Source organism: Aspergillus eucalypticola, assembly GCF_003184535.1.
Source record: "Aspergillus eucalypticola CBS 122712 chromosome Unknown BO83scaffold_3, whole genome shotgun sequence".
NCBI classification, from domain to species: domain Eukaryota; kingdom Fungi; phylum Ascomycota; class Eurotiomycetes; order Eurotiales; family Aspergillaceae; genus Aspergillus; species Aspergillus eucalypticola.
Window position 1 is genome coordinate 802784 of NW_020290277.1, and position 21002 is coordinate 823785.

General features: G+C 47.5%; 10 protein-coding genes across 10 annotated transcripts; 4 read left to right on the forward strand and 6 right to left on the reverse strand.

The window, feature by feature from the left end:
• Positions 1-606: 606 nt before the first annotated feature.
• On the reverse strand, positions 607-1800 carry BO83DRAFT_132813 (uncharacterized protein). The gene has a single exon (XM_025526110.1). It carries the CDS (start codon positions 1662-1664, stop codon positions 837-839), a length of 828 nt encoding a protein of 275 aa, XP_025392205.1. The 5' UTR covers positions 1665-1800; the 3' UTR covers positions 607-836.
• Positions 1801-2900: 1100 nt separating this feature from the next.
• BO83DRAFT_405452 (LysM domain-containing protein) lies at positions 2901-4138 on the forward strand (the record flags this gene model as incomplete). The annotated part of the gene is made up of 5 exons (XM_025533801.1): positions 2901-3029; positions 3050-3333; positions 3359-3381; positions 3469-3714; positions 3787-4138. 5 exons carry the CDS (start codon positions 2901-2903, stop codon positions 4074-4076), a joined length of 972 nt encoding a protein of 323 aa, XP_025392206.1. The 3' UTR covers positions 4077-4138.
• Positions 4139-5279: 1141 nt separating this feature from the next.
• BO83DRAFT_423363 (uncharacterized protein) lies at positions 5280-6083 on the reverse strand (the record flags this gene model as incomplete). The annotated part of the gene is made up of 2 exons (XM_025535090.1): positions 5280-5556; positions 5629-6083. The coding sequence occupies 2 exons, from the start codon at positions 6081-6083 to the stop codon at positions 5280-5282; spliced, it is 732 nt and encodes a 243-aa protein (XP_025392207.1).
• A 366-nt stretch (positions 6084-6449) lies between these two features.
• On the reverse strand, positions 6450-6873 carry BO83DRAFT_132823 (uncharacterized protein). The gene has a single exon (XM_025526111.1). It carries the CDS (start codon positions 6710-6712, stop codon positions 6491-6493), a length of 222 nt encoding a protein of 73 aa, XP_025392208.1. The 5' UTR covers positions 6713-6873; the 3' UTR covers positions 6450-6490.
• Positions 6874-8615: 1742 nt separating this feature from the next.
• Positions 8616-9192, reverse strand: BO83DRAFT_454386 (uncharacterized protein; the record flags this gene model as incomplete). The annotated part of the gene is made up of 1 exon (XM_025536968.1): positions 8616-9192. Exon 1 carries the CDS (start codon positions 9078-9080, stop codon positions 8616-8618), a length of 465 nt encoding a protein of 154 aa, XP_025392209.1. The 5' UTR covers positions 9081-9192.
• Positions 9193-10342: 1150 nt separating this feature from the next.
• Positions 10343-10853, forward strand: BO83DRAFT_434195 (uncharacterized protein; the record flags this gene model as incomplete). The annotated part of the gene is made up of 1 exon (XM_025535764.1): positions 10343-10853. The coding sequence occupies exon 1, from the start codon at positions 10407-10409 to the stop codon at positions 10851-10853; it is 447 nt and encodes a 148-aa protein (XP_025392210.1). The 5' UTR covers positions 10343-10406.
• A 75-nt stretch (positions 10854-10928) lies between these two features.
• On the reverse strand, positions 10929-12260 carry BO83DRAFT_304328 (uncharacterized protein; the record flags this gene model as incomplete). Its single annotated transcript, XM_025527223.1, has 3 exons — positions 10929-11570; positions 11634-11768; positions 11826-12260. The coding sequence occupies 3 exons, from the start codon at positions 12258-12260 to the stop codon at positions 10929-10931; spliced, it is 1212 nt and encodes a 403-aa protein (XP_025392211.1).
• Positions 12261-12980: 720 nt separating this feature from the next.
• On the forward strand, positions 12981-14076 carry BO83DRAFT_405454 (zinc-binding alcohol dehydrogenase family protein; the record flags this gene model as incomplete). Its single annotated transcript, XM_025533802.1, has 1 exon — positions 12981-14076. Exon 1 carries the CDS (start codon positions 13045-13047, stop codon positions 14074-14076), a length of 1032 nt encoding a protein of 343 aa, XP_025392212.1. The 5' UTR covers positions 12981-13044.
• A 395-nt stretch (positions 14077-14471) lies between these two features.
• BO83DRAFT_405455 (amidohydrolase family protein) lies at positions 14472-15882 on the reverse strand (the record flags this gene model as incomplete). The annotated part of the gene is made up of 1 exon (XM_025533803.1): positions 14472-15882. The coding sequence occupies one exon, from the start codon at positions 15880-15882 to the stop codon at positions 14539-14541; it is 1344 nt and encodes a 447-aa protein (XP_025392213.1). The 3' UTR covers positions 14472-14538.
• Positions 15883-16678: 796 nt separating this feature from the next.
• BO83DRAFT_395653 (pantothenate transporter) lies at positions 16679-18921 on the forward strand (the record flags this gene model as incomplete). Its single annotated transcript, XM_025533088.1, has 9 exons — positions 16679-16696; positions 17082-17201; positions 17254-17278; positions 17327-17431; positions 17493-17568; positions 17626-17790; positions 17859-18216; positions 18275-18514; positions 18571-18921. The coding sequence occupies 9 exons, from the start codon at positions 16679-16681 to the stop codon at positions 18919-18921; spliced, it is 1458 nt and encodes a 485-aa protein (XP_025392214.1).
• Between the last annotated feature and the right edge of the window lie 2081 nt (positions 18922-21002).

Consider the following 21002-nt stretch of genomic DNA (forward strand, 5'->3'; position numbering starts at 1 on the left):
ATTAGCGCAGGGTAAGGCGATACCTAGGTAGACTGGAGAGGCATCTATCTAATGGCGTTGAGGCACAGGGAAAAGGGAGGCTAGACTACATATTTCTGGGATGCAGTCAAGGGCGCAAAAACGACACCTTTGATCAGAGAAAGAGGTGAACGGGTGTGTATGCATCCGAGGTGGTAAAGAATTCGTTCCGTGTCTCGCCACAGTGAAACCTCCAACATTGTTGTGTATGGAGAAAAGAAGGCCTAGTAGTGATTCCACCCCTGGATTGGACTTGGCAGGGAAAGAAAGGCCAAATATTCCCCTCCACCGTCAGCCATCCCATGTGCTGTAAGTTGTGGGCCTGTAGCTGACCATGAACTTTCGAGGTTGCACTGAATTTGTGAGGCGTTTTCCGGAGTGCCGAAGTGGAAAGATTGATTTGCACGGGCCTCCGTGATGTCAACCCACGCTATGGTTAGGCAGTGGGGTCAGAAGCCAAGAAGAATGTAATTTGCACGTAGTAAAATGTGGCGGAGACCAAGACATTAGTATAAGCTAGTTAACCAATCTTTCTGGCTCCGATTTATCCTAATGCACATACTACTTAACAGTGCGAAATTGGGCTAAGAACGATCACTGTGATTTATGCAGGTTGGTTATCGAACATCGTGTAAAGTCGATACCCTCCATCTTCAATTATCTTTGGGCAGAGACGGTATGGTTCAACAAAGTCATGTAATTTTCATCAAAGATATGCTGATGACTACCTATTTTATGGTGCCTTTGAAGGGTGATAGGCGCAAGAGCGAAGAAAGATAAAGCACGTCGGCCTGTGCTATACATCAACAAGTGTCTATCTACAAGACGGCAAAACCCAAAGCCCCAACTACCGTCAAAATTCCACATACACCGAGTAAAGCCAGTTGGGTAGCCCCATTCTCCTCTTTAGGACAGTTATCAGGGGGAACTGGAAGATAGCAGAAGCGCTGCTGCTGAGCGGCCGCCATGCTCTCGGCGGTATCCTCGTCTATCGCAATGCGACAGGGATCCGGGATAGATGTTGTGGGGCTGGCAGTTGTGTTTGTTGTAGCAACACACGTGTCGCGGTGTGCGGTGTTTTCATCTGAGGGTGAATCCATGACTCTGTCTGTCACATTGATGGCGATGGCGTTCTGGCTCCCAGGGCAGGTGCCATTGGCAGTTGCTGCCACAAGGTCCACTTCTTTAAGGCTAGAGTTGTCGATGTAGAAGCCCATAGTCCAGGTGTATTCATGGTTATTGAGCCCATGCTGAGGAAGATAATGGCTCAGTCCCTCGACATCGCAGCTTTGCCAGCGTATCTGGCATTGGAGCAGCCAATTATTGGATGTGTTAAAGCTATTGTGGAAGTAGTCGTAGGCAAAGTAAGGGTCTGTGCTGCCCGACCAATTTGTCCACGAGAAATCATGGACGACAGATAATTGACCAAAATCCAGCCCGTCATTGCTTTTGTAAATGTGGCAGGACATGCGGAGATTGAGAAGCTCTGCCCTTTCCGTGTTCTGCACAGCGAAGACGAACGGAAACCACTCGGCTGGTGAGTATGAGGTCTCACTGCGAGGGAAGACCAAGTCAACTTCGACTGCAGGCGAGGTAGTAATCAAGGCTCCGAGTACTATGAGCCATTTTGGTTGGAGAAAAGGCATGGCTGAGGGATTTGACGGGCCGAGCCAAAAGTGGACGTTGAGAGACTGGAATAGCGAAGCTAGAACTGAGAGAGATACATTGACCTTGCTCAATAGTATCGTCCAGCTCCTAGGGACTTCCGGTGACTAGTATCAATGAGGCAGGGAAAATTGAGAATATTTGTAAAATATGTATCTCGGGAGAGGGAGTGGAATAGGGGCCCTTGGCAGGTAATCTCCCGACCCCTGTCGCCCGAGACTAACTGTAGGTCTTGAAAGCGCACGAGCGATTCCTCCGCCCGAACTAACAGGAGATAGCGCAGGTCCGTTCTTGGATTTGGGTCAGGTCATTGCCTCCGTCAAGGTGACATGGCGCGCCAAGACGATCTAAAGAAACATCGGAGCGGAGCGAGGAACCATTCAAGCCTCCGTTTTCTGGGCCAAGCCTTGGCGCTGCGGGTAACGTTACATTTGTTTCCCAAAAGTGCGCCAAATGGTCCCTGGCTACTCTTTTGCACTGGTCTAGCCTTATAAGGTAGATATAGCCAATGTGGACAAGGCGCTAAAGGAAAGCCATGATCCCAGCCTTGCCGGCTGCTTCCGCCCCTTCCTTACCATACTGGGAAGGTCGCTATTGCTAATCTCGCTTACATTGGTGCTTCATTAGTTCATTATGAATTTTCACCTCCTGCACCACGATTATATCCATTGGACAACTGATCCCTTGCCAAGGAGCCGTTACTGCGCTAACGCAGCATACACACCACATGTACCCTACATGCTCTTGATCGAGGTCATCCCCGTATCAAATTTTGATCGTGTGCACTATGATCTCAACCATTGATTGAGCCGTTATCAACCGGGTGTCTTGGTTCAATGCCTGGTGTCGTAGACGTCGTCCCCTCCAGTCCATTCAGCGCAGGAACTATAATTTGACGCCCCACCATGATAGGTAGTTGTCCATTCAGTCATGTTGGCTGCGCGAATACAGGGATAGAGATGATAGGACCCAGTCTAACAGTCCCGGTCTTCGGCTCGCTGATTGACAATGGAAAATGACACATTCGACGTGGGGGAGCAGATCCACTGAAGTCAAGCCAATGCCAGTGGAATGGTTAGTTGAGTCCAGATGAGTATATAAGCCAGTGTATACCCTTCAAATGTTGCTGATCATTACCTCATTCTCTTCGGCTATCCTCTATAGGAGGCTCGTATCGCCCTAAAACTAGCATAGACGCCGTTTCCATACCAAGAGAAATGCAACTCAAGTACCTCACTATCGCCGGACTTGCTCCAGGCCTATCCTGTGCGCTGTCCAAACGTACAATTGAGTGCTCCTTTACCACGGATGTTAGCAAAGGTGATACCTGCGATAGCTTTGCTGATGTTTGGGACTATCTGTTGAGGGCCTTCAGCAGCTAAACCCTGGTATTACCTGCCCAGACCTTGATACGACCAAGTCCTACTGTGTCAACGGAACCGTCAGTGACGATGCACCAAGCACCATGTCTACGACAACGATGTCTGCAACTACGACGGCCAAGTCCTCAGTCCCAACTCCCACCACCATCACAACCACCACCGCAGCTGTGCCTACCAACTCACCTGCTATGCCAGGCATTGTCGATAACTGCGATGAGTTCTACAAGGTCTCTTTTGGAGATCATTGTGACACTATCGCCGAGACATGGTATTACCACGGCTCAGCTGTTGAGTTGGAACAGTGAGATTAATGATAGTAAGAGTGCTCTACCCGCCCTCTTTTTCCATTGGCGACGGGGAGGACTGTGATATTTTGTTACTGACATGCAACTCATGCAATTAGGCTGTTCAAACCTCTGGTTAGACTACTACATCTGTTTACACGGCCCGGGATCTACCGCAACTACTCCTGAAACGCCCGAGCCGACCGAAGACCCGGGTTCCAGTCCGACTCCCCAAATGCCCGGCATTGTCGAACATTGCGACGAGTACTATAAGGTCGCATCTGGCGACAAGTGTGAAGCCATCTCTAAATCTTATGACATTTCCACGGCCCAGTTCAAGAGCTGGAATACCAAGGTTAACGATGGTACTCATACCTCCCTATTCTCCCTCTACGCTCACATTGCAGTAATCTAACATATTCTGTCTTAAACCTCAGACTGCTCGAATCTTTGGCTTGACTACTACGTCTGCGTACACATCCCCGGCACAACCACCACAACGACAGCAGCCCCAGACCCCACGAACGACCCCTCAAGCCCGATGCCTCAGCTGCCGGGCATAGTCGAGAACTGCAATTCCTTTCATCTGATCAAGGATGGAGAGAACTGTTGGTCCATCTCTAATGAAGCGGGAATCACACTTGCGCAACTGCATGAGTGGAACACGGAGCTTAATGCAGCATGCGATAATTTGTGGTTGGGATACTATGTCTGCATTGGTGTTTGATTACGCCCTGGCGTCCACATTTGAGAAAGGGTTTGTGTACCCATACGTTTGATTGCTCTTAGTATAGTGTAGGGTTTAGATGAGTTAACCAAACAATTGACTGCCTCCTCCGCACAATGAAAATAAAACCGGAAACACAATCGCAGATCTCAGGGCCGCCCCATCTGTAGACCCGCCACGGGCCGAGCCGCTTCCTTGAATCCAAGCCGTGGCTGAACGTGGAAAATCAGGGTCCTTCCAGATTTGGCTTAATACTATTCCATGTCGTATCTATGTTCATATTCCTCCCCACTTTGAGGGGCCTTAATCCAACAAAATCGTAGAGAGTTCGGAATAGAGAACTGGGTAGCACCTTCTCTAGATAGATAACGAGTGGCCTTTGACAATTTAGTCGGTGTTCACTCATGCCCGACGCTGGAACTGTGGATATTCCAGTTGTGTAACAGGAGTTTCAGTTAGCTGAGCATTTCAGTTCGTTCTTCTAGGCTGTGTAGATTGACTGAGGCGTCATCTATGATCTGGTATTGTAGCCTCCACTTTTCGAACATTGATGTTTAAGAAGAGCATGGACAGATTGGTACTTTATTGGACGGATACAAGGTCTCATATTTTGTCTCGGTTGCCATGAGGCTTCAAATTTCTGGAGTCTTGCGAGCTAACATCAAATAAAATGCCAGCTTCACAGGATGACTGAGGAAGCCAACACCAACCACTTTGTCCATTTCGGCGTGGCACCAATGTCCAGTGAGATCGGACGGAGAACGGTGGCGTGGCAAGGCTTTTCGCAGTCTCCTGAAAGCTGTTGGGAATAAAAGGGAAATGTGTACGAATGAAAATATATACTGCCTTGGGCACAATGACAATATCTGTCTGGCTAAATGCATAAATGCTATGTGGCAGATGAGACCCAGTATTGAGGTATCTAATGGCAATTTATTTCTGGATAACAGTAATTGATCTTAGTAATACCAATATAAAATGCCATCCAAACTTGAGATTTAGATACGAATAACTTGCACATAGAGCGATTGCGTTCTGCGTAAACTTGGAGAACCTGGCTAGTATCACCTGCTAATATAGCGACGCTGAAGGGTTCCTTCGCCTAATATTTACGACAGGCATCCCGTGCAAAAAAAAGGCAATGTTTTACTAGTCAGACTGAGGTCCGTAGACTCCAGTTGTTTTCAATGCAGCAATGCTAAATCAAGTCTTCCTTGGGGGCTGGTTCTCCTTCTTAATAGGCTGATGGGATAATGGAATGTCGCCGGACTTCGGGGTTCCCTTAGGCTTCGAGTACTCCTTCCGCCAGATGTTGAATGCTGTCACGTACGGACTCTCCTCATCGATCGGATAGGATGTGGCTGAGTTGGTATATCCAAGGCCCGCAAGATCCACTAAATAGAGTCTGTCTGCCCGAGCATCGTAATGAAGGTAGCTTGGGTGTTGCTCAGTCAGTTTGTAGTCATTCTGGCGCATAAGCCTGCCAGATAGTCAGTATGCTTTAGTGGAGAAAGCCCTTTCTTTTCTGTAGCAGGATGCGAATTTAACTTACTCCAATAAATGCGCTAGTTGCTTTCTGATACTCCTGCGCTGGGTGTCGGTAAGCTCCTCTAGGATATCATCAACGTTCTTCCCAGGAGGAAACTCCATAACGATGAACTCAAGGTACCCTCCAGGAAAAGGCATCCAATGAGGTTGTTCGTGGGTCTCGTGATTATGATACTTCGGCCCATATCCGTGTGTAGACAGAAGGTCTATAGCCTCCACTTCATGGCAGTAGTACTGTTCAGCAACCTTCAAGGTCTTGTCCAGATCTTCTATGTCACAGTCTTCCGGGTCAAGTTGATAGCGTATTTTGAGCAGGTACCTTTTGTCCTGTCGCTTGGCTATTGCTAGAACCTTGCGCTCACCAACTTCCGCATCGTCATCCTCGGTCAGCTGCCTCACCACTTTGAAATCTTCCCCCTCGATATCGAAAATTCGGTCTCTGAAACTGAAGCTCCACATGGTTGAACCACTGTATGATACGGTACTTGTTTCAAGAGAAAGGTAAAAATTCATGCCCTAGGCACATGGAGGTGTGGGACGGGGGTGTGGGATTGAAGGGTGGAAGTTGGAGACGGGGGAGCGACGGGGTTGAAACTCTTCGGTGTACGTATGTGAGTCACCACCCGCCTTCATTCACTATGACACTCTACCAAGGTCATTATAGGTACGTCACTATCCATAGGTTGCTTCATATTTACCATTACTTATTTCGATGCTCATAACGTCGGCTGACATTTTGAGAATTTTTCATTACGTGACTGTAACCTATACGCCCAATCAGGCTGGCCATTGTTGTCCAACTTGACTCATTTCGCGCTCTGCCGGCCTTCATGCAAAGCATATATACTTCCCGACAAGCCATGATATTAACCATGTTGATGGTCTCCATCTGCTGCGCGAATCTGTAATCGTCGGGGCTGTTTTCTGCCCTGGCCAATCCAATGATAGCAATTCCGTGTTGAGAATCGTACAAAAGACAATGGCAACCTCAAGTTACTCAGGGCAGTTCTAACACCCTCCAGACTACGAGGAATGACCTCATGGGGATTGGATCTGAGCCAACCCTGAGTGATTGACCTGCTCCTCATCTGCAATCAAACATGAACGATGTCCATGTTATCCCCATGGTCAGTTCAAACGTCGCTGTACACCACCCATATTGTCTGTCGGGTAGTTGTTTAAGTGCAGCGGCACATTACACAAAAGCCCATGCCTTGTGATGTAGATATTGGGAGACTGTAGAAACAAAAAGACCACTCCGCCGCGGTATCAGCTCTTGACAGGTTTGGACAAGTTTTCCAATGGCCAAGATAACGGATCCAGCTTGCAAGGTCCCATCTCACCGATGAAGCACCCGCGGAGTATTCGTGATTAGAAAACAACTATTGGACCACGAAGCCCTCAGAAAAACTTCTTGTCTACGGTGCTGCGACATACACCGCCGTCGGACTGTTGCCATTAAGTTGCTAGAAAAGAAAGAAAGGAAGAAGAAAAGGAAAAAGCATATATTCATCCACCTATTGCAATCGCTAGAAAAGGCATGGAGTATGCTATGAATTTAGTGAACAGTGAAATGGCCGATTTTTGTCATTGACTACCGACGCGACAAAAGTGCGGTTCTGCAAGGCATCCTGAATGCCATTCATCCCGACAGAAGCCCTTTCTTCGCACTAGACAAAGTCAATGAGATATCCAGTGTCCAGGAGATTGAGGTCTTCAACCAGATATGGGGAGCACTGTCGATCCTTACGCACAACTCAGTCGTCCCAGTTATATTTAGGGTACGGCTCTCTGCATGGAGAACAACCAAATTTGCCTGAACATATCTAAAATCTAGAGTCACCACCACCAAGGCTTTGCCACAGAATCGTTTCTCGAAGCATGATCTCCTTCAAACAGGCCTCATTGACATTACATGGTGCGTCTTCGGTCATTACTCCTTAGGGGGACGCAAAACGACCTGTCACTGCTACCTTCGAAAACGTGATATATGGCCTGTGGTTCTGACGAGCATGGCATTGTCTCAATCAGTTAATCATACTATAGCTAGATAATACGGTTTATAGTGTATCGCTTATCATCCCCAGTCTGCCTAGACTCAAACAATACATTAAAAGCCTGGATGAAGGTCGGCCTCTTACTGATTTTGTCGTTGCTATGCAACTGGTTGGTTAATTTGATGGTTACTATCAAAAGATGAAGTACGTAAACTCTGAGAAATCTGAAAATCGTTTCTGACTAAGGTGCATGCCTATCTAACTCCAAGTACCCCCCCCCCCCCCTTCTTCCTACTAGATTATCTTACGAAAGCAGGAATGATCAACTAAATCAATGAACTGCTGAATTCAACACAGGCAACCCAAATATTAGCTCACAATGCAAAACCTCAAATTCAGGAAAGGTATTTAGAGGGATCAGCTCTTGCTGACTTCTGTCATTCCGAGGTTCTATGACATTGAAGTTAGGAGGACCTCCCTCCCAGATTAAGTGGGCTTCTCGATCGTCGGATCATGGCCTGCCTTCGAGTAGTCTGGTTATACCGTTAGAACAATTTCGAAGCACAAACAGACTATTACTTACTAACCGTTTGGCATATCTGGCAGGGTAGTAGCTTCTTTCTTCATCAGCGCCCGCGATAACAAGAGCCAGTAGGCATTCCCGGAGCGATAGGGCACTAGATGTTGAGACAGAACTGGCACTTATTGGCTGAGACACCGCAAAGTGGGTGTCATCGACCCTTTTCAAAAACCAAGTATACTCATAGACCGTATAGATGCCATACCTTCAGTGATGGTCATCCATGTATAGAGCGAGCTGGCCTATTCATTCAACAACCTGGGTCAGAATACTGACTTGGATTACCCAGTTGAAAATAATGGAGACTCACCAAACTTTCGAGCTGTGAAACTCTTCCAAATTTCTTCCTTGCCTGGCTCGAACGCCCAGTGCGTCTTCACCTCGCACAAGGCTCGGATCGTGTGGCGCTCGTCCTCAACGAGGGACGATGTCTGGAACCAAAGTTCCCTTTTTCCCCCCTTTCTTGACCACCTCATCTTCGCTCTCATCACGACCGTGCTTCTTTTTCTTGTCACTCTTCCGGCGGTTAACCCCCCACTGTGAGTCACCAAAGAACATACCCAAGTTCATGTGATTCATGGCTTCACCCACGGGGTGCAGGGCGCTTTGGACGAAACGACCCTGCACCCCTAGCTCAATTGCCACACCAAAGGTCTCGTTTGGTACAGCGGGCATAAAGGGATAATGGTTCCCACAGTAGGGATTAGACAGAACCTTTACCTCTTGGGTGAAGTTCTCCCAATCCAGGTGTTGGTCTCTGTGGAGTCTGAATTGTGAGCCGCCGGGTTTCAACGTGCGGTACTTCTCTCCGTTGCGTAGGTGAGGTACAGGCGCCCAAATTCGCTCAAGATGGCTGCGTGGCAGCATGTTATTGGTCATTGTGTCGTTCTTCCTCGACTGAGGAAATCTCTGTTTCGGTTCTGAGTTCTAGAGTCTTAGCTTACGGAAGCACGAGGCGCAGTAGCTATTGGAACAAAAGAAATGATCAAAGGTCTGCAAGAAGAAGAATCATTTGCCCGTGCTTTTATATAGACAGTGCTATTCATATGTAACTATTCATTTCAATGGATAGCTCCTTTGAAAATATATTCACTTCATCTCCATGTGTTTTCATTGAATATATCTCTTTCCATCATCTTTATTAGAGCACGGCTATCTTTTCAATTCAATATTGAAGGCCTGGTTAATACATGATGACAGCCAAACTCGACCTATTCTACGCGGATGCCTTCGTAGAGTAAATCTCAAGGTCCTTTGGGATACACGTGTGGATAACTGTTCCAACGGCGTTTCCGATGAGAAAGATGATAGGATATGTAGTAGTAGCATAACGGGGCTCGACTAGTGGCCTCAATCTGCAGGTTATTCTCTAGGCCGCTCGAGATCAGTCTATGTACAAAACGTCAAATATGACAAACATAGTGTTGACCATGGTCCGTAACTCGCCATGCCATGCCCCTGACAAAGCCTATAGGTAGTTCAGTGGTATAAAGTCATCAGGCAACGCTGTACAGAATTAGAATATTAGGGACCAGCATCGCAGTATGAAGGTTACGAATGCAACTCTTTTTATGGGCGCAATAATCTACTCTAGGGCATCCCATTTAGGACAGGCCTGATAATAAGGGAGGCGCTACCGCCACACCAACCAGGCCTCGTCCACACTGGCCCCTGCTCATGCCACATCCTGCTGCCTACCTTAGAAGGTAAAGATCACGAACGCGATGATGTTGTGGCGGCCCGAGCGCTAACCACGTGACCAAGCCTACATGGATGACTGCCTCAACATCAACCGACAACTATATTGTAATCGCCGTTAACAGACGATATACCTTTACATATTTGAGGTGGGTGGTTACTATCCAAATGTCAATACAGGTAGTGCAGCTTAACAGGAGTATAGGTCATCTCGCGGCATACATGACGGACCCGGAATTGCAGGCTGGTTTTCGCAGCACATACAAGGAAGGACCATTCACCTGCCAGCATAACCAGACAGTCAATCAATACTTGTCAATTGTTGGTAGTGAAGCTTGACCTATCCTGAAAGAAGCATTGTTCTACATCGGCATTCAAGCGGCAACGTATAATGTAACAATGACGACTATAAACTCTAAAGCCCCGCCTGTTATTATCACGACGGTGAATTTACCTCTATCATCCCTTTTTTTATTCTTGACATAAGTCCCTTAATGTGAAGCGATCATGTCACCTCGCCGGTTCGGACAGGAAGAAGTCAGCCCAGGCGTCGTTGTTGAACTCGAAAAGCGATGGCGCGTGCTGAGCCAGAAGGAGGAGCATGAGTTTCAAGGCAGCAAACAGGACGATCCTCGGTGGAGTGGGCCATCGTACGCTTGCATTCAGCTCAAGGTACATCAAGTGGGCTCTAGGATCACTCCACCAGTAAATGGATACATGAGAATCTACAAGCAAATCCGTACGGAGGAGACAGTAGCTGACCGGCCCGAAGTCCGGGCACAGCATGCTAAAACTGTTATTCCCCCTGAACTTGATGCATACCGCCAGCTCATGGATAAGGGCTCAACCTTTACACCACGGCTGCTAGACTCGATGGAACAGAAGCAAGATATCTATAGCTTTGTGCCTGGGAGCAAGGTCACCTCCGCAAAAGTGGTGCGCAACCCGTTTTGAGCCGGAATGTTCGCTACCAGACGCGACCCGTCCGGTAAAGGCATTCCATGATCCCAGCATGGTAGTCGAATATTATCATCGAGAATTAAGCAAGTATATGGCCATCTGTGTCACTCTGAGCGGCAGCGTGACAGAAGCTGCACCGTAAAATCTCAACGTGCCCTGCTTGAAATAGAGCATGCTTTGGCAAACCATTCTATGGAAGGCAACTGTTTTCTGGTGGCAATCCTCAATTCCAGATAGTTTCAGGCAGGTACGCATTGCGTCTGTGAAACTCGTCGGATCTGATGACAATAGGTGTGCTATCTGACTGAAGCACACTGCACGAAAGGCCCACAAATGCGTCATTGCTGTGGCGACTGGGAGGCTGTAGAACCACAGAGACCCCGCTACCGCGCTACTAGACCTTGGCGAGGATGGACATGACGTTATTGGCCAACACAGAGGGCCATTTATCGTAGCTTGCAGAGACCGTTCCCACTTGTCAAGCTCCTGCAGAGTAATTACCAACTCCGCAAGGACTCCTTCACACAGGGGTCCCCTCTCGTTGAGGGGGAGGGAATCTGTAGTCTGGACACTTCGTAAGATAGATGGTAGGATAGAACCGTGAGTCAATAGCGTTTGGAATGGCGATGGTTCATGAAATGCGAAAGGTATTGTCTGCCACTCAACCGAAGAAAGGAACGTGTCTTGACGGGAGATGCACGCCTCTAGTATCTACTTGTATATTAGTCTTGATGGATGAAACACATGATAGTTGGAAGGATGTGTCATGCGTACAACTAGGGGCCGGAAGCCGATAAAGAGCTGGTGCGCGATCGGTCCAGTAAATGACTCTGGTCCACATATTTCCATCATCCGGCCGATCCCTCTGATATGAGCGATCCAGCCCTCACGGGATGTAGGTACTAACCACTTGCAGGTGTCAATAGCCAATTTCACTCTGGTTGAAGAAAATGAAAGTTTTCCTACCTCGGCTAGACATAAGCACATAATAGCAGCAGCTGATTCATTGCAGCCACCGTCATCTTCAGCGATTTTATTGCTCAAAGAATGCACAGCTTTCGTGTATGACTCGGCGCGACAGAGGTCCCATTGACTGCGTCTACGGTCTCTATTTCCCTTGGCTATAATTGAGTAGCCTAAGGTGCGGAGCGCCACTGACAGAAGGGTTGTACTTCTGCTTGTGTCCAGAAGCAGAGGGACGGTCTCCAACCAGGGGCTACACAGGGTTGAGAAGTGCTGTTTTTGGCGGCCATATTGCTCCTGACCATTATAGTCGGGGGTAAAATATTCCGTCACTAAAGCGAAGAACTCTTCATCTGTCGACCATCGAAAAGCCGAAAGATTCAGTATGAGACACCCGGTAGACGACCCGGAAAGTGATAGCGATGCCTCACGTGACATAGGGCTTTCAGGTGGTACAGAAGAGATGATCTGTTGCCCAGAAGTGTTGGGCGGAAGAAAGGTCACCTCTTCGTATCCCGGGCAGTCCCTCTTGGTTGCGATGCATTGAGAACAGGAAGGACGTTTTCCGTCGCACTAAGGATTTCACATTAGCAGATCCTTGTCGCAGAATATTTGAGTTCTGTAGTAGAAGAGATTTGACTGGGTCGGCGTCGGCGACTCACCGAATATTTCCTTTGCCGACAGTTTTGACATACTGAGCGGCTCTTTACTTTCATTTTGCATCTACTGCAGTACGGCGGAAGGCGGAGGAGCTAGCATGGCGGGAGTGACAGAACCAGGCAGAGAAGCCGAGACGCGGGTCATGTGGTTGTGAGGCGGTTGAGATTTGGCAAATCCCCAGGATTAGCAAGTCTTGGCACCGAATGCTGCTTCTTATGGTTAGTGCGCAGTGTGGGTCTGTGGATCTCGGCAGCTCGGTCGGAAGAATCGCCTGCCCTTCTCTCCAATATCATTCGACAACATGGCCCATTTCCGCTCAAAAGAATTCGAAAGAAGTTAATTTTGAATCTAGATGATGGAAATGATGACCAAGCATACATCAGGAGCAATTTTGCTCGCAGATATCACAGCGGGAGTTCTGGTTTAGTTGTAGACCGAAGATATATAAATTGAGCCATGTCCCATTGAGAACCTCTCACCAAGCCCTAAGTTTCCAATCACTTTTCCTCCATCACCTCGTTCATCCATCCCACCTTTCAATTCCCGTACTAGCAATATCAAAATGAAGGAAGCACTTGTATTTCGCAAGAATGGGCCCATGGAGGTTAAGGTTCACTCCGTGCCTATTCCCAAACCCGGACCGGACGAGATTCTGATCAAAGTCGTCGTTAGCGGCACAAACCCCAAGGACTGGAAATTCCCTGACTGGATGGACGCATTTGACGGGAAAAACACGGGCGACGATATTGCTGGCTATGTACACGAGGTTGGCAAAAACGCCTCCGACTTCAGAGTCGGAGACCGTGTGGCTGCCTTCCACGATTATATGACGCCGCATGGGAGCTTCGCAGAATACGCCATTGGGAAAGTGCACGCCACATTTCACATCCCACCCCATATTTCCTTCGAGGAAGCAGCTACGGTGCCCTTGGCTGCATTGACCGCCTCGATCGCACTGTTTGCACGCTTGGGCCTACCTGAACCATGGCTCGGAAACAAATCTTGGGCCACCAAGCCTGCAGGAGGAGTTCTTGTCTACGGTGCTGCGACAGCTGTCGGATCATTTGCAATCAAACTGTTACAGAAAGCAGACATCCATCCTATCATCGGCGTCGCTGGAAGGGGTATGGATTATGCTAGGAGTTTGATGAACAGTGAAAAGGGTGATATCGTCATTGACTACCGGGACGGCGAATCTGCGATCGTACGGGGAATCCGAGATGCCATCCCCGCTGGTGAAAGTCTCCAATATGCACTAGATGCGGTCAGCGAGGCATCGAGCTTCCAGGTGGTTGAGAAGGTTCTGGACCAGACATCGGGCGCAGTGTCACTCGTTACGCCAGAGGCACCTGAACATTTATTCAGCAAGATACGGGTTGAGTTCAGCAACGTTGGAAGTAGCCACGTGGATGACAAGGACTTTGCTTATGTGTGGTCGCGCATGTTGAGCAGGGGCCTTAGTGAGGGTTGGCTCAAGCCTCATCCCCATGAAGTAACCCCGGGTGGTCTGGAGGGTGTAGAAACCGCTCTGAATGACTTGAAGGCTGGGAAGGCTAGCGCTGTGAAGTATGTTTTGAGGGTTACAGAAGAGTGAAGGAGGTTGAAAAGCCAGTCGCACTTTAACTATAGATTTCAATCTGAAACCATTATAACTTATCTCTATCCAAAAATGACTGCCGTGATTGTAAAATTTACAAGAGGACCCCAAACGCCTTGCGATGTTCAGAATTACTTCAACGGCCAAGTACATCATCGAACGGGGCATCTATGCAGACTATATCCACGAAACTTCGAAACGGTTAAAGCGCAAAGAAAATAAGCATTATATCCAGGAAAATACGGTTTGCTGCATAGATGATATAATATTGAATAAGCAGCCTTTTCGGCACCCCAGAGAAATGCGTTTGTGTGAACTAGCTTCCTTTTGCGCGTAGGCCTCATGTCGCAGGCAAAGTAATAGCCCGGAAGGGCAATGGAGTTATCATGAAGCTCCATTGTTTGGTTTCGGGCGACCATAAGTCGCCATTAGATGTGAAGCAAGGTTTGTTCACCGGTTCTAACTATGGCAGGTATTGTACAGAGGATCAACCGACAGCCAGTCTGCGTTCTTGGAAACAATACGCCCATCCTTGAGAATAGCCACAAGATGATGTTGTATGCGATCAAGAATGGTAATGTCTTGCAAAGGATTAGATGTTAGGATTAGCATGTCCGCAATACTTCCCTCTTTAATGCACCCGAGTTGGCCTTCCATTCCCAGATACCGCGCTGCATTCACAGTTGCAGATTTCAGAATGTCCTTCGCACTTAGAACGCTGGACCTAATTGAGAACTCTTGGTTCTGTAGGGGATGCAGGCCAGCCAAGAGGTCGGAACCATAGCATATCATTGCCCCTGCCTTGTGCAAGATTGACAAAGCTTCTAGACCACTGTCCAGAACTTGTCGATTCTTCGCCTGGCTGAAATCATCCAGGAACTTGTCAAAGGGTGGCTTGGACATGCCATAATAGGTAACCAATGTTGGAGTAAAGACAACGCCCAAATTTGCACAATACGCCGCAGTTTCCTCGTCGATGAAATTACCATGCTCAATGCCTCGAACACCATTATCAACGGCATGACGGATAGCCTCCACAGTGTAGGCATGTGCCGTGACGTAGGTCTTGGACTGCCTCGCCGTTGTTGTGATTGCGCGAATCTCTTCGGCAGTAAACTGCAGCATATCAAGCGCATCCGACGGTGTTGCTACACCACCACCACACATAATCTTCAAGAAGTTGGCTCCTTGTCTGAGCTCGTCGCGGGCAGCCTCCAAGCACTCGGGGACACCATTGCATACCCGTGCCAAAGCTGGGCTGTGCCCGCCACAGCATTTATACTCGGACCCCTGATAATTGGCTCGCAAATCGCCGTGTCCACCAGTTTGCGAGAGTGCTTTGCCAGCAATGAATAGCCTTGGGCCTGCAACCAAGCCTTCTTCGATGGCTTCGCGGAGGGAGTAGTCGGCACCACCAGTATCGCGGACCGTGGTGAATCCTCGGAGAAGCATCTCGCGTGCAACAAAGGTGGATCGATAGGCGATGGTATTTGGACTTGCAGAAAACATATCTTTAAGGGATGAAGAGCCCGGAGTTGCCGTAATGTGCACATGGCAATCGATTAACCCGGGGCAGATATACTGTCCGTTCAAATCCACTGCATCGGGAGGAGTCGCTACATTGCCAGTCGATACCTCCACGATACGCCCATTCTGGATATGAACGACAGCATCGGGAATAATGTCGCCAGCTTCCACATCTACCACATTGGCGTTGTAAAAGATAATTTCGGGAGCTGCGGCTCGAGGCAACCATGGCTTGCTCGTATTGTTGCTACTCATTGAGTCAGCGGGTAACTGCATGCTGAGATATGTTTGAAGTCAGGAACGAGACGCAATCGATAGATTGCAATCTGGCTCATGGAATTTTGAACGGATTGATGAGGTCTTTTACTCCCTCGTTACTGAATTGTGAAATTCTATCCCGACTAGTGTTGAATCACTTAGTCTCTCGGTTACGACGACGGGAATGTTGAAACTTACCCCTCATCTGTGTGCGGGGAAACACTGATAGCGGAATTAAGACTGCCAACTGAGGCTAGCTCGCCTTATAGTCGGCCGAGGATATCAACAGTTAGCGATATGAGATGGCGTAGCTACTGACAATCTTGGCGTCTTAATAACGCATAAGTCTGGCAACTGTAGATGGGGTATCCCTCCTCATGTCGATCCAAGTCATGTCATTCCAGTGTCCCTTAATATCACTGCCTGTATGCACGAATATGACAAGCTATATCTCGTAAGTATTGCTGTCAATGCCATTTAGTATCATCAGCACGGTATGGTCGAATCCCAGATGGTGTTGTGGAGGCATACACGCGGTGGGAAATACAATCTATGAGAAATTTAGGACCCCCTTACTCTGACTGGCAGTCGCCCCAAGACACGATGGAGCTTATATATCCGGAAAGCAGTAAAAGTATTTGCATCATGGTAAGAGTAATCCACTGCCCATGATAGGCTGGGAATTCTATCTCAAGGAATGAAACCTATAGTCCAAACTTGTACGGTCGCAGTGATTTCTGGGCTTAGACATGATAGAGCCTTTCATGTTGTGGGCTTCTCGAGGAGTAGCTCTTGGACAGTGTCAGCTACTATCATGACGGTGTCACCTTTGGCGCAGCATTTACTGCGGTGGATCCTGAATCAAACTCTTCATAACAAAAGCTGCGCTCTCGATCTGCACCAGGCCTGTAAGCTAGCAATATCTTTATCCACTGCAGATATCCCATTAAGGCACCGCGGAGAATACCCGAGCGCGAACCCTGTTATGTAGTTGCAGAAACTCGACAGGAACTTTCATTTGCCGAGAAGTTATCATCTCTCAGTGTTCGGAGATTTACCCCGCATGCCACGAACAAGGAATGTACAACGCACTGGGTGACAACATAGCTGCACGGGCCCTGAATAACTGGGAAGGTAATTCCCACTTCGTCGTCTTTCCACACTTATTAGATTTCACAATAGTTCCTTGTATACTGATGATGGAATTCGAACTCAAGACGGCAGACCAAGACGCAATGAAAGATGTTAACATCGATGTCGGGACAATTCATTTACATTTTACAGCGGAGGAAGAAAAACGCGTAGTGAGGAAGATCGACTGTACCATTTTACCATTGGTTAGTAATCCTTTCCTGAAATTCCGACTCCATGCTAACACCGACTTCAAAGATGTGCTTGGTGTTCTTCTTTCAATGTGTGTAGCCGGATGAGGACTCGAGGTTTGCCCTAGCTGACATCCCAGACCTCGACAAGCAGAGTCTTAGCTACGCGTCGGTATTCGGGCTTATTGATGATCTCTCTCTGGAAGGGTCCGAGTATTCTTGGTGCTCATCATTATTTTATCTCGGTAAATAGATGCGGTTGTCTTATTGTACAAATAGCAAACTGATGCGTGATGCTCTCTGAAGGTCAATTAGTTGCAGAGTACCCCTTCATATACTTAATGAGCCGGCTTCCTCTTACCAAGTTCGTTGGTGCAACAATGTAAGTCCGCGGCTGGAATTGACCCATTCATTGAATTTTAACCAGGTTCACCGACAGAGTTTTCTGGGGTGCCGTGTGCATGTGCCTTGCGGCGCCTACAAACTTTGCAGGGTTCGGGGCTGTAAGGTTCCTTCTTGGAGTTACGGAAGGGGCTGTCTCTCCAGCATTTGTGACCCTCACTAGCATGTGGTACAGAAAACAGGAACATGCTTCAAGAGTGGGGTAAGAAACCGAATTCAGAAAGGCTCTGTTGAGCGATACAGTTTACTTACGTCATAATCAAACTATAGCATCTGGGTGACGATGAACGGCCTTGCCCAAGTCCTTGGAAGCCTGCTCATGTACGGAATTGGGAAACAACACTACCCACGGCTGGAACCATGGAGGGTTCTCTTTCTCGTCTGCGGTGCACTTACAGCCGCCTTTGGTGCCGTCTTCTACTTTCTAGTGCCTACCAGTCCTCAGAAAGCATGGTTCCTATCCGACAGAGAGCGAGAGGTCCTACTGGCGAGAATGGCGCAAGACAGAGAAGGAGGTGATAAGACCAATTTCTCAAAGTCACAGGTGAAGGAGACTTTATTAGATGTCCGAGCTTGGTTTATCTTCGCTTTCGGCATCCTCGTCACGATGCAGTCGCCGGTTCTAACGGTATGCCTTTATTTACTCTCTAACCATTTCGTCGATGAAGAAAGCTCACCCAAGTCAGTTTGCTTCCTTGATTATTAAGAACCTCAACTACGATAAATATCAAACGATGTTATATACCTCCCCATCAGGAGCCGTTCAGATCGTCGCGATCTGGATCGGTGTACTCGGCTGCCAACTCCTTCAGAACAACCGTAGCTTGGTGATCATTCTACTCTCCATTCCTCCCTTGATTGGCAACATACTCCTATTGAAGCTTCCACTTACGACAGGTTGGGGATTGATAGTGTCCTCCTGGCTAGTACGTTTTGTCCCCCCCGGTCTCATATGAAGGCGTGCGCTCACCCATGATGCTAGGCGTCCTGCATCTCAGATGTGATGGTCATTCTTCTTAGTCTCAGCGCATCGAACGTGAAAGGAAATACGAAGCGGGCGATGGCCAACACGATGTATTTCATTGGCTATTGTGTTGGCTGCATTGCAGGTCCCCAGCTGTGGCAGACGAAATCGGCGCCCAGGTTCTTTGAAGGGGTCGTTACTGCAATTGTAACCTGGTGTGTGCTGGTACTAGTCATGGTCCTTTATTGGTACTTGTGCAGGGCTGAAAACCTGAAGCGGGACCGGGAAGCCAACACTTCTGCCGATATCGTCTTGCATACCGACGACGTCACAGATATCGAGGATCGGCTCTTCCGCTACAGTTATTAATAAAGCTTTGAGCGTCGGGGATTTGTGGGTGCAATATCGTGTCCTTGGATTGTCCAATCGAGAGATAAATCGAGTACGCTAAAATGCTGGAACAGATATCGGGCACATAAGATGAGGAAGAATGAAGGAAGCTTGATTTTGCGGACATCTGCGCGTCAAGACACGGTCTGTTTTGACTGCTCATCCGTGATACTACTTGCACCGTTGTACCTGTGAGATAGGTACATGCGGCCTATTGCGAGATGTAAATTTGTGCTAGCTTCAGAATCAAGCCTGCTTATTCAAGATGTTCAAAGTAATGCGCTGCTCGCGCGCCAGCCTACAATCACGGATCTGACTATTAATGCGGCTAATTCTTGTATTGCTTTCTTGTCTGGTATCTAGAACTACTCGCTAAACTAAAAGATTACTTACAGAAATTGAAAAATACGTAGTAAAAAGACTTCTATTATATTCTTTGCCTTTTCCATTATATACAACCTTTATATACCTAAATACTACATTCAATTTTTTTTTCCTTAGGCAAGGCATAATATCATTCTTGTTTAGACATCCCCTTATGCCTAGTTCGCCTATGTCGTTGAATGTTGAATATATTAACTAGTGGAGCTGTCCTGATTGGTAAATTTTAATCATACAATATATTCTGCAAACTTCCTTTGATGACGTGGTAGTTCTGGATTGAGTTATAAAAGTGTTGGTCAAACCCGGTACGTTAGAGACATCACAGTAAAAAAGTAAAGGTACTAGAAGGTTATATCAGTTTTTCTTCAATCAACTATCATTCTTAAGTGTGTATGTGTGGGACTGGCGAACGCGCTCAGCACAGGCCTTGCCTCTTCTCCGTATCATATTTTAACAGCAATGTTAAGTACATACGACCACGGGACAATTATGAGATGGATTGGGGTGAGTTAAACATCCACAAGGACTAATAGCCTATCGCTCATTTAGTCTCGCTTCCCTCTCACGGATCAATTATCATGCTACATACGGTAATAAGACTTACGACCCTCGAATGAGGATTGGTAGTAGCACAGCTCATGGATATGATCTGACGAAGCTTCTGTCGCCATTCTTCAGCGTCCATCAGTTCGAAATACTTCAGAGTTTAGCATGTAGTCCACGTTTGGGGCGGGTCCGCGATACTGAGCAGTATTGGATCAGTGACTTGTGTATCTAGGGGAACAGATGAAAGTACAATCAGCCATGGTCGGTACCAATCTATCTCAACTACGTTCCCTGTTCACAAGCAATTACTCCATATCAGTCAAAAATACTTTAACCAAGGAGAAGGAACAAAAGGGAACCACCTTTGCAGGGAATCATATTCCTATAGTAGTAAAGCCGTTTTCGTCATGCCGCAGATCGAACATCTAGGGCTGCTTGTAACAATGTAGAAAGTTCTTCGCACCTGTGTTTATATATTTCTGAAAAGAAATTGAGCAGGAAGGTCCATGACATACACCTCGACCAAAACCCAAACAGTATGACAACGGCTTGGCACAATGTATTCGTGACTGTACAATTCTCGAATAGCAACTCTTCAAATATTACAAGTCTTTTGGTACCTGTCATTACTTCGGCTCATACTGGAATATCGGGGACAACTAGAATAATTTTGAGTCTTTAAGATACTATATGATAAGTTTCATTACAATATAGACATTTAGGAAGAAGATTGCAGAGCCCCAGATTGTGGAATCTGTGCGTCTGGTACAGCTGCTAGGCATGTTAGTCGGTGGTAGTTATGCTTTCACCTTACATTACCACAGGGAACTTAGATCGCATTCAAAAAATATATATTAGTGGAAGTGATTTGCGCAAATGCTGGTTGACCAGGTTTGTATATTGTTCAATGGTACAACTCATGCTGTCAACGAGGTATAGAAGAAATGTGTCTTTCCCAGGACGTCACTTAGGGCGAGACTGAAGTCATTTAGGGTAAGAACCATGGCGAGAGCAATATCACGAGCGCCCAGCCGCATACTGTTGTAGATATGGTACCATATTTACATTCGCCATAGGTCTCTGATTAGCTCCATCGAATACATACGACCATAGGGTGTGGAAAACAGGGC